Source organism: Notechis scutatus, chromosome 1 (assembly GCF_049901735.1).
Source record: "Notechis scutatus isolate UNSWTSFEM ecotype Mainland chromosome 1, rNotScu1.2, whole genome shotgun sequence".
In the NCBI taxonomy this organism is placed as follows: domain Eukaryota; kingdom Metazoa; phylum Chordata; class Lepidosauria; order Squamata; family Elapidae; genus Notechis; species Notechis scutatus.
In genome coordinates this window covers 188,290,598-188,303,217 of record NC_142009.1, presented here as the reverse complement: position 1 = coordinate 188,303,217, position 12,620 = coordinate 188,290,598, and the positions used below count along the sequence as shown (strand labels likewise).

Below are 12,620 nucleotides of genomic sequence, written 5' to 3'. Positions count from 1 at the left end.
CTTTTATGAACGCATGAGCAAACACAAAACCTATAAGCACTGTATTAAGGCTGCCCCAAGAGGATCTATTTCAAATATTTGCTGAGAGTACAAATAAGCAGAGCTGTCACTTTCCCATCTATTGCTGATTTGATTTTTATCATTCCCTCACCTTCAACCTGCTTATAATTCATGAAAATATACAATTGCCAAGTACGCATTATAGAAATATCAGTGTGTGTTAAATACAGAACCATCCTATTTGTAAGTTACACTGGGGAAGAATAAGTACTGTGTCAGGTTTAAGAACTAACATAAATGAGGGGGAAAAAAAAGCTTAAATGCTATTCAAAAAGACAGCAAGAGAGTTCTAATAGTTTTAGGATTGCTGTGAAATCAGAATTGGATTGGAGGTTAAGTGTATGAAATAAGCCATTTCAGATATGCTGCATTCGGGGCGAATTCAAGGGCAATTTAGGATCTGGGAATACATTTACTTGCTCAGAATACAGGAAAAGATGTATTTGCTATTCTTTACACAAGCTTATCTCAATTCAAAAAAAAAAAAAAAATGCTATGAGAATAATCAAGATTTTGTTTCTTCAGTAGATATAACTGAAAACATAGATTTTCAACCAGACCCCAGTGTTAAGTTTGGCGCCTTATAGAAGAATTTCTAAAAAGAAAGCTCTACATTCTCATTTTGAAATAACAGCCTATCATTAATGCAATTCAGGAAATCCGCCTGGCTAACAATTCAGTCTGTTCTGAAAAGTGCAGCGTTTATATTTTTATAAAAGTACAAATGTAAAAGTACAGCTTTTTTAAACAGAGTTGCTTAAGATGGGAGGCCATATATGGATTGTCCTCGACTTACAACACAGTTGAGCCCAAAACGTCCATTGCTAAGTGAGAGTAAGTTGGTAAGTGAGTTTTGCCCCAATTTATGACCTTTCTTGCCACAATTGGTAAGTGAATCACTGCAGGTGTTAAGTTAGTAACACTGCTGTAAAGCGAATCTAGCTTTTCCATTGACTTTGCTTATCAGAAAGTCACAGAAAGTGATCCTGGCAGGATCCTGTAACTGTCATAAATATGAGCCAGTTGCCAAATGTCTGACTTTGATCACGGAATCACGGGGGATGCTGCAATGGTCCTAACTGTGAAAAACGGTCATAAGTCACTTTTTTCAGTGCTGTTGTAACTTTGGTCACTAGGTGAATGGTTGTAAATTGACCACTACCTATAAATCTTTGAAATAAATAAATTGGGGCCTCCCTAGCTTTATCACAAGGATGTGATTCATAGGCTGGCTGAAAGGAGGAGTGCTGACTGCCTGCAATTTGGCAGTTTGATTCTGACTGGCTCAGAGTTGACTCATCCTTCCATCCTTCCAAGGTGGGTAAAATGAGGACCCAGATTGTTGGGGGGCAATATGCTGATTCTGTAAACCGCTTAGAGAGGGCTGTAAAAGCACCGTGAAGTGGTATATTAAGTCTAAGTGCTATTGCTATTTCTTTCTTCCCTCTGTCCCTCCCCACCTCTCTCTCTCTCTCTCTCCTCCCCCCACCTCTCTCTCTCTCTCTATATATATCTTATTCTGATGGAGCTATTTAATGAAGATAACTAACTCAGCTAACTGTGAAAAAAGAATGGATTTCATGGTGTAGCCAATTTTAATCTACACTGGAATACCGTGAACAAGGAACAGTGCTCGCTCGTAGAAGATATTCACAATTTGTCTTAAATGCTCAGTTACCTCAATCTTGATGTTTCCTCCTAGAAACAGACCTACAACCTCGGAGACACCAAAAGGATCTCATGCCTATTCAATGTAGCATTCATCTCTCCTGAGTGAAAGGACAGCATTGGTGCCTTTCAGTGGTAAAGTAAACTACTTGGACTGTAAAACTTTCATCTAGCTAAACTTCCCTTCCAGATCAGTTACAAAGGCTGTCTATGAATCTATCTTTTCAGTGAGGGTTGTTTTTGTCTTTTTTTTTTCATAGACTTCTAACTCTTTAGCTCTTTGTGTATATGAACTGTTCTGGCAATCCTGTTTCCTTGCTCTATCCACCAGAGGTTAGCCTAAATGCAGCCATACTGGCATTTATCCCATTTGAATCCTTTCTCCAAGGAACCCAGGACACTGTTTTGATGCCACAACTATCCTGTAAAAAAAGAAAATGTGATTTGCCCAAGTCATTGAACAAATCTCATGAATGAGAGTGGGTATGAATCCCTACCTACATTTAGTCATTATCCCAATCTGGATAATCAAGTCCAAGGCAGGAAATGGCTGCAAATCTCTCCTCTTAAATATTCCTGATTAGAGATGCATGTGGTGCTTTGGAGGAGGGAAACATAAGAATGTGGAAATCCATGAAATGCTGCACCTTATAACCCAGATATAAGATGAAAATTAGCAGAGTTAAATGTACTTGGCCCAACCCTGGAAAATTTAAGATTGTGATGTAGAGGGACAAGCACATACTTCAAAATAGCTCATATCCATCAGTTTCTTCCTTCTCCTTAGCCTGTTGGTATTACTGAAAGAAAATCTGTGGCCTCATTGGTATGCTCCATTAGAAGAGAGGTGTGACAGAGGTCTTGCAACTTTGAGCATAAGTATGGTGTTTTTGTTCCAGTCTCTCTTCTACTTGCTGTTTCTCACGAAAGCAAATCACTAAAATGTTGAAGTCGATTTTTAAAAAGAAAAAAAAGTGTTCTAAAGTTTATTCTCTCTTTTGCTCAAAATGTATCCGGGACTTCAATTTTTCTTCATCCCACTCAAAGCTTTAGAAAACTCTACCCCTAAAGAATTATTTTAAAGTAGGTGGCTATATGCATAGAGCGTGAAAGTGTGACATTATATAAACCATATCTAAGCAAGAGACAAGCCACCCACATACGGTGATGGAGAGAAATTGCAAGCTAGTTACCATGGTAGGTTATGCTTTGTAGAAAAGATACCTATCATACAAGCTATAAATAAACTTTTAAAAAGGCCCAGTGCCCTTTTGTGTTATACATCTACCTATACCTTATGAGAAAATCTTCCTACAAGTAGTCCTTGAAACTAGCAGTTGGGATTAGAACTTCTGTCACTAAGCAATGTGGTCATGCAACACAACATCACACGACCGCATTGCTTAGCAACAACAATCCCACAGTCCTGGTGGCTTTAGTAGCTCCAGAACCACATTGGCCATTAAGTGGGAAGAAGCCAGAGCCCCAGAAAAGCAGGGTGGTGCCATGTGGGACGAGGCACTCCAGAGCATGGATGTGCCATAGGAGTTGCAACAAACAGGCAGGTGTTACATTAGCATGGCCAGGTGCACGGCTGGGCAAAAAAGCAGTGGCAGCAGGGGTGACTTCCAATTTCCTGTTGACTTTTCCATTGACTCTGCTTGCGGGGAGCTGACAGGGAACAGTGGAAAACACAATCAGGTGATTGCAGGGATGTGCACTGGCTGCAACTTTGCAGACTGGTCGTAAGTCCCCCTTGGTCAGTACTGTTGTAATTTTGAACAGCCGATGAACGGTCACGACTTGAGGGCTACCTGTATTAATTCCTCTCCCCCCCACCACTATTTCTTAAGAGATGCAGCGCTCTAAACTCAAAGAAAGTGGTCCTTCAGATACTCCTCTCGAACCACCAACAGCTGGATGAAAATGATGCAGATTTTATCTTACTCTCTGTTACAAACATAGTTGCTGGTGCTTAATATTCAGTTCTATGCCACCATAGTTTTGCAAACAGACCATCAGTCTCTTTTTAAGATGGGACATTCAGGCTAAACTAGAAAGGATCAGAAGGAGCCTTGAAGTTCTGTAATCTTAGATTGGTTCGTGGGAGAACTGTGCTTCACATTTTTCAGGCTTCCAAACATGGTTCACAAAGTGGTGGCGACCTCATTCTAGCATGGCTTCTCAGAGGGAATGGCTGAAGCAACGTTTTCACTGCTCTCTGTTTAACTGCACACATTTGGCTGTGGTTGTGAAATGCACCTCCAGCTGCCTCTGACCTTTTGGGCTGACTCGTACATAAATCAAGATAAGCTTTTGGGGCAGAAGTAAAACTGGGTTCAACCACTAGATAGATCTACTAGCCTACACTTGTCCACGTACGCTCCTTGTAAATGCTTTCTGCTGCTTTATTCTGTAGTCCAACAGTCCTCCTTACTTTATTCCTGCACAGGAGATGCAGGGCACACCAATGACACAAATAAACAGTTATCAGGTTTAAAACAGCATCTGACTAAAAATTTCTCATTAAGGCATCATGAACAGGGCAGGTTTATGTTTCAGGCAGAAACCGTAGTTTTCAAGTATCAAGTATCTATTATTTTGTATGCTTCCTAAGGCTGGGAAATTTTAGGCTAACTAAACATATTTAGTTTACTTTGCATCCAATATCTGCCAACCTATTCTAGAGCAGGGGTCCCCAACCGCCGGTCCGCGGACCGGCACCGTCCGCGGAACAAGTCTTACCGCGCTGGTTGTTGGCGCCGCCATCTTTTTGTAAAAAGTGCTTCCGTGAGCTTTTCCGGGTAGAAAGCTCACCGAAAGCACTTTTTCATCAAAAAGATGGCGGATTCAGCGCTCGTGAGCTTTTCCGGTAGAAAGCCATTTCTACCAAAAGCTCACCGAAGCGCATGCCATCTTTTGACGAAAAGTGCTTCCGTGAGGTCACCGGAAGCACTTTTTCGCTTAAAAGATGGCGGCACCCAGTTGATGCCGGTACGGGTCGCGCGCCCAGCTGATGCTGGTACCGGGTCGCGGCCAAAAAGGTTGGGGATCACTGTTCTAGAGGTTTTATTCTCTTTTGTACTTTTTATCATTACCACTGGTCTACAAGCTCAAATAAGAAAAGCCAGCTAAATAGAAGGACGTTAAGTGCATTCCATCCATTTTAATTAAAAGTGATCAACATGTTTTAATTTTCCCTTTGACATAAGAGATTTCAACACCTGCATTTCTTCCTTTCACAACTTAAAAATACCGTAGTGGACTTGAGTGAGTGGGATAAATGTAAAGGACAAGAGTACTCCATTTATATACTGCTTTCTACAGCAAGATGTTTTTGCTGAAGGGACTAGTAGACTAATTTATCTGAAATAATTAAATGGGCTAAATTATGGTGGAGTGTTACATGGGCAAATATGGTGAACATTGGCCTTGCAGATGCCCTTTCTTCCTGTCTTGTGTCTCAGGAAAAGAAAATGAGATGCATCCAAACCTGATTTTACTCTAGACACAATCACAGTTGATATCCAATGATCAACATCTGATTGGTTTAAAGCTGCTTGTTTACTATGAACAAGCCAGCCTCATAACCAGTGGTGGAATTCAAATAATTTGACAACCGGTTCTCTTCCCTAATGATTTCTTCCGACAACCAGTTCACCAAACTGCTCAGAAAGTTAACAACCGGTTCTCCCAAACTGATGTGAACTGGATGAATCCCACCTCTGCTCATAACCCACAGTTTCACCTTAGCTTCTCTGATTTAGTTGGAGTTTCATTTAACATGAGTTCCCCAATGACAGATGTATGGGGAAACTGGAAAGTAGTTGCAGCAAAACAAAATTGATAAGCAACAAGCACTACTACTACTACTACTACTACTACTACTACTACTACTACTAATAATAATAAATACATGCATATATATATATATATATATATATATATATATATATATATATATATATATATATATTCTCTTAAGTTTTCATGGTACTTACATGTATGGCATTCAGCTTTGTTCGGGTATTTCCACGTCATAGTAGTGGTGCTTTTAAAGTTGTAGCAACGCTTCAGCAGAATCTCATCTGCCATCATCAGGCTTGAAACGTTGCTACAACTTTAAAAGCACCACTACTATGACGTGGGAAAATACTCCGAACAAAGCTGAATGCCATATATATATATATATATATATATATATATATATATATATATATATATATATATATATATATATATATATATATATATATATATATATATATACACACACACACACATACATACATACATACATACATACATACATACATACATACACACACACACACACACATGCATACATACTTTCCTTGCCTATTTTTCAGTTAGATCATAGTTAGGGAGAACAATTGTTCCATGCTCTTTCAGAAGAACTGTTTTTAGTTCTTTTTGATATATTATGCGTAGATGTGTCTCCCTTCAAGTCAGCATTAACTCCTGGCGAGTGCCTGGACAGATCCTGCTGTTTTCTCTTGGCAAGTTTTCAGAAGTGATTCGCCCTGGCCTTCCTTCCTAGGACAGACAGGGAGAGTAACTGGCCCAAGGTCATCCAGCTGACTTTGTGCTTAAGGCAGGCCTAGAACTCACAGTCTCCCCGTTTCCAGCCTTGATGTCTTAGCCACTACAGTACAACAAACTGGATCTCTTTTTAATATATTATGCTCTATTAAATACTAAACTGCACATTATTCATGCACCAATTACATTGGCTTAAGAAATCAAAAAATATTGAAAGGGACAAAATGAACAGACATTCATTTCAACAATAATGGCTGTGCTACACAATTTCTGCAAGCAAATGATACCACATACCAAGTTAAAAGAAACGTCTTAATTATTGAGACAATTGAAGGATCTTTAGTTTTGCAGAATGAGATTTGCTTCCCCCTCCACCCAAGTTTCCTTTACTTGTGCAAACAGACACATAGAGCAACTACAGAAGGGCTGTTGTTCCATGCACACATGTGGAGAGATAAACAGGAACAGTCTTTAAAGTCTCTCCTTTCAAAGCACCTCTTTTCAATGTTTTGGTCACCCACATAAAACTATACTTATTCTAGACCAGAGGTCCCAACCCCTGGGCCCTGGGCCAGTACCTGTCCGTGGTATGTTAGGAACTGGTCTGTGCAAGTGGCAAGCGAGCAAGTGAAGCTTCAACTATGCATGCAAAGGATCTAGGTTGCGCATGAACACCCTCCCCCCCCCCCCGGTCTGTGGAAAAAATGTTTTCCATGAAACTGGTCCCTGGTGCCAGAAAGGCCACTGTTCTAGACATGTGTTTGTCACACATGGAATATGATGAGGATAAATAGGCTTGATTTGTCAACGCCATATCTTATATCTTTATTTTGCTTTTGCAATTTCAGAAGCTTTTGTCACTTCCAACTCTCTTTCCTGCATTTTAGCAACTGACAATCACACGTTATCACACGAAAGCTCTAGATTTCAGGATTTTTAATCCAGTTTTAGTATCTGCCACTTCAGATTAAATTTAAAGATTAAGGCAACAAATTCGGTTACTACATGGAAAAAAACATCATCTCCAATCTGATTCATTGTTACCTGCACATTTCACTCCCTGAGCAATGAGGCCCCACATGAAGTTGGCACAATATTCACACCAATGTGGACCTCTGAAGGTATGAACCTGAAAAACAAAAGCAGAAAACAATGAGAGAGGGAGAGAGAGAGAGAGGGGGGGAGAGAGAGAGAGTTTAGAAGCATATTTTTCAAAAGCACACCAGCTTTCTTCTCCTTTTCTAAACTATAGCAATAAAATAACAAATTAAACTTGCTTTATTCATTCTGACATTCAAGTCAGATTAACATGTTGCAGCAGAAAACAAAAAGAACACTGGAATAATCCTGTTCAAGGTTAACAATAATCATGATCTGGCCGAAACCTAGAAATCCTACATTTTCAGTCTATGCTTTAGAAAAAAAAAAAAGTATATGCTGTATATCTGCTTACATTACTATTCTAAAAGCTGTTCGAATCAATATTCATTTGGGGCGTCATCTTTCTTAGGCTACAGTTTATTTTACCGAAGATTAAGTGTAGTCAGGAACACTCTTCCCTTAGGCCCATTTTGTTCAAATACACATATTTTAGAAATTCAATTTTCCTTGATTAAAATTAACATAGTTACTTGAATAAGTAAACAGTCCAATTTTTTGTTATTACCTGCATAGTAATTGCCTAACAAAACAAAATTACTTCCTAAATAAAGCTAGTTTATTGAAACCTAAGGGAGAGAGTGAAAGAGAGAGAGAGAGAGAGAAGAGAAGAGAAGAGAAGAGATTGAAATAGTTATTTTAAAGGGTTGACAAGGACAAGGGTTGAATTTGAGTTAAATGACTCTGTTCTTTAAAGAACACAGCTCTTTGGAACAGCTGGTTGGCCTAGCTAGCCATTCCACATGTTTCTCTCTGACAATTGTGACATCCCAGTCTGCCTACATAGGAAGAAGATAAGACTCATTGTTGGTGGGTGCTTTCACATGGGAGATAGTAGCAACTGTAGATCTATGCCAACAGAGTGTATGCCCTAACAGAAAGCCACAGTCCTTCCATTTACTATAGTGATGATAGGGCAGAATAAGAGTGTAAGAAGGACTTGTATAGCATCAATAGGATGGCAGTTCTATTTTTTTTTGGTATTAGACCCCAAATGGGTTGATTATTTATAAACATGGAATTGAATTCATGATCCCACGGGGATAGGTTTCAGCAACGTACTTGGGATGCTGTTAATTTTGCTCTTTAGAAAACTGACTTTTTTTTTCCTTCAAAAGAAAGTTTGGCATTGTACTCAGCATGAGGCTGAATTGCACTGCATTCTTGTGGTACTGCTTTGCCAGTTTAAATTCTTAATATGAAAGAACAGTATTGTTTTACTGTGGTACTTTCCCAGACAAAAATTCTACCCATAACATTCTGGCAAAGAATCCCATATTGAGAAGCCTTCTGAATACACCGAAGCAAATCTTTACGCTAACCCATTATTAATAATAAATTATTTGTAATGAATACAGGACAGTTCATACATATAGAATGAGTACAATATTGTCACTGCAATTTCATAAATCACCTGTGCCAGTGAAAATAATTTTTCTAGTCCTTAGCCATAAAGCCTAAGATTATGTGGGTCTTATCATGCATCACTGCTGTACAGATAGAAAGGACTTTTTATTATTAAATACGTGCCACCATTATAAGCCAGAAGAGATATCTGTATTTATTTTAGCATCCTTCCTGACTTTCTGTATGTTTTAGAAATAGTGCTCTAGGATTGTTAGAATGGCTCTTTTGTTCATTCATAGCAAGATGGTGGATAAAGCTTTCACTCTGCTTTATGCTTCCCTGCTTTTCTGACCTAGGATTATGAGTCGGGGTGCTACTACTTGAGATTATCTTTGTTCTTAAATTACCTAAGGGAATGGAGTGTTTTTCTGTCCTGCATGTGAGGAACTAATTATAGCACAAAAGAACAGAAGCCAAATTAAACTTGAACAAAAAGAGTATGGTGGGAAAGAGATTACTGTTAATATTTCATATTTCGTTTGAATAACAAAAGATGATAGAGATCAAGCATTCTTTTCCTGAAACTATACTCAGATATTTTTGGCATATTGTCCAGCATTTACATTGGAAATAGGCTGGGGCACAATTTCTTTCTGGTTTTAACCCTAGTGAAAATGGAAAGGGAAACCGAGATGGGGGAAAATCTGATTTCCCTCCCCACACCCCAATCTCTGACCCTTTGGGGTGGGAGACCAGCATCCCATATAGTACTGGGGGAACTTAAAAACTGCTAACAGATCGTTTTGGCCTACATCTTTCATCACCCCTGACTGACAACCATTCTGTTTAGGGCTGATGGAAGTAAAGGTCCTACCCTGTATGAAGGGCCAAAACTTTTTTCTAGAGTTCATCCTCCTCCAGGTTCCTTAAATAGGTTATCTAGTCCAGGGATCTCCAACCTTAGCAACTTTAAGACCTGTGGACTTCAACTCCCAGAATTCCCCAGACAGCATGGCTGGCTGAGCAATTCTGGAAGTTGAAATCCACAAGTGCTAAAGTTGCCAAGGTTGGAGATACCTGATCTAGTCCATGTTTTCATATTCACCGAATAAATATCTTCCAGTCAGATATAGGGATTTAACACAGCCAGCTCTGACATGTACTTGCAACTCCTGAAAAAGACTTACAGAGACAGTCATTGCTTAAAATACGCTATGCACAGAATGAATAAACCTGGTCTGCACATCGCACCCAGTGGATGCAAACAATAATATGTTCCTCCTGATAATACCCCAAGATTTCCATCTCCCCAAGGCAGCAATTTTATTAATGCTTCCAGGTACCAGTTTTTCTTTCAGCTGTTTAGATAAGATTACCGCACTCTGCCTTTGCAGCTTTAATCTCCTTCATACAATCTCTGGGTTGTAAAGGAAGGACAAATAATGAGGACAAGAGATGAAAAATTACTCTCACATGATCTGCAGTTATATATAAAACAACACTGGTGGCCCTGGATGTCTTTTGGTGGAAGCCTTGTCAGATTCATTGGCTATGCAGCATTAGAGCGAGGCCAAATGAGCATTATAAAAGAAGGTTGAAGGAGAAAACTAGAAAGAGCCAGTGGCTAAATAAAAGCTGAAATCTCCTGAGGTACCCAGGAGCCAGTGCTACTCTTTGGGCTGTCTTCTGCCCAAAGCTGTCATAGAGTGGGGTTACATTCACGGCATAAGCTATAATGCAATAATACAGAGCATAAGGTGAGTGGGTGAGGGTTTTTTTTACAGCCAGCTCAAAACATGCCAAAATGCTGGAAAACAATCCATTTTCTTCCATGTTCTTCCATATTTCATGAAAAGCCAAGCTCCTACCAAACTCCTGGCCTTATTTTTTTTCTACAAACCAGCACAGAAGCCTAAATCCCAATGCATTATTCATGCTTTTGAAAATGGAGTGCTATCATTCCTCACATAAATATTTTAGAAATGTTTAAAGCAGAAATAGAACACGTGTAAGTGAACGTTTTATGAAGAAAACATTACTCCCATCTCATAAATGAGAAAAGAAAGGAACAAAAGATGAAAAATACTTCCCAAATGATTGGCAGAAATGTAAAGATTGATTTTTATTAAACAGAAACTTGATTAGCAGTCTCAAAGAAGGTGCATGTGAAGGTATAAAAACTTAATTTTTCAGGGGATCTTGATCTAAAACCCGATGCTGAACTTGAAACAACTGAGTTCTGTGTGCATTTAAAAAATTTGGATATGATATCCAGAAACTTTTAAACAATGCTGTTAAATTATAATAGAACCAGTAAAGCATTATATGCATCATTGACAACAATAATGCAAACTGTATTTTTTAAAAATAATATAGAAATGATATAAACTCAATTTTGGTATATTCTTCTTGCTTCAACTCTCCCCCCCACCCCCAATTTGGAGTGCAGTCCCTGGTATGCAGCTCAGTGCTCAAATGCAGTTCTTGATTCAGAGAAAGGTGCGCATTCTTGCTTTAAAATAATCAGCATTTGGCAGTATAATAAATACTTTGCTTAATCTGTTAGAACAGGGGGGAAAAAAAGTTCAGCAAGACTCTTCTGTGCTCCTTTTCCCTCTTTCAGGCAAGATTGAGCTAGCCTGTCTCTTGAAGTTGCCCAGAATCGTGGCTAAACAACTTGCTTGGTTCAGGGGACACTGAGGACATTATGCACCTGGCAGACTTCACTGCTGCATGATTATCAGAAAGGAGAGTGCAGACCTGAATGTCAAACAGTCAAAGTTTGTTTGCAACTCTAACTCATTCCTGGCCAGAAGCTCTTAATGGCTTTCTTGTAGGTATTGAATGTGTCAGCAGGAATGGGAACAAGCGGCAATTGTATTTCACTGAAGGGACCAAAAAACTACTACAGGAAATAGAAAACGATAGGAATCCCTCTCCTGTCTTTTTAAGGATAAATGGTGTTTTACAATGCAGTGTAGAAACTGTAATGTCCAATGTAGCTGAGACACTTGAATTTGCTGGGTTTATATGATGCTCATGTTTTCAGATGCACTTTTTAGCCACCCTTGAAAAGAGTTTTCTTAAAGCAGAATATACAGGAAACCATACAGGTAGTCCTCATCTTACGACCACAACTGAGCCCAAAATTTTTGCTGATGAGTAAGACATTTGATAAGCGAATTTTGCTCCTTTTTATGACCTTTCTTGCCACAGTTGCTCAGTGAATCACTGCAGTTGTTAAATTGGTTAACAGGGTTGCTAAGTGAACCTGGTTTTTCCCATTGACTTTGCTTGTCAGAAGGTCGCAAAAGGTGATCACATGACCCGGGGATACTACAGTGGTCATAAATGTGAGTCACTTCCCAAGCGCCTGAATTTTGATCACATGACCACGGGGACGCTGCAATGGAGGTTGGTGTGAAAAAAGGTAACTTTTTTCAGTGCCGTTGTAACTTCAAATGGTTACTAAATGAATTGTTGTAACTTGAGGACTACCTGTCATCATTATCTTCTTCTTTTAATGACCCCTTTGGGGGTGTAATCTGGGCAGCTGAATGGAGCTAGCAGAGTGTTTACTGGCCGGATGCCTTTCCTGTCACCAATGAGGAGATTTGTTCAGCAGATATATTCTCATTGTGCCCAGAGAGAGAAATATCTCGAGGACTACCTGTATAGGCTGCAAATTATTTTAATCAAGAAAAAAGTGCCAGAAGGTAGCAAAATATATAGCTACAGGATGCTGCAAAGTTGAATATGAATAGAATGAGCTTGGCTATGAAGCTCTAGCTAATCTGGAAAAAAAAGCACCTGCTGAAGACAAG

At 39.2% G+C, this 12,620-nt stretch overlaps 1 protein-coding gene across 1 annotated transcript in view; it reads right to left on the bottom strand.

The window, feature by feature from the left end:
* The window catches only part of CHN1 (chimerin 1), a 122,717-nt gene that overhangs the window by 9,633 nt on the left and 100,464 nt on the right, over nucleotides 1-12,620 (bottom strand). The window contains exon 8 of the mRNA XM_087949690.1: nucleotides 7,336-7,420. Within this exon, the coding sequence (XP_087805816.1) occupies nucleotides 7,336-7,420 (85 nt within the window). The remainder of the gene's footprint in view (nucleotides 1-7,335; nucleotides 7,421-12,620) is intronic.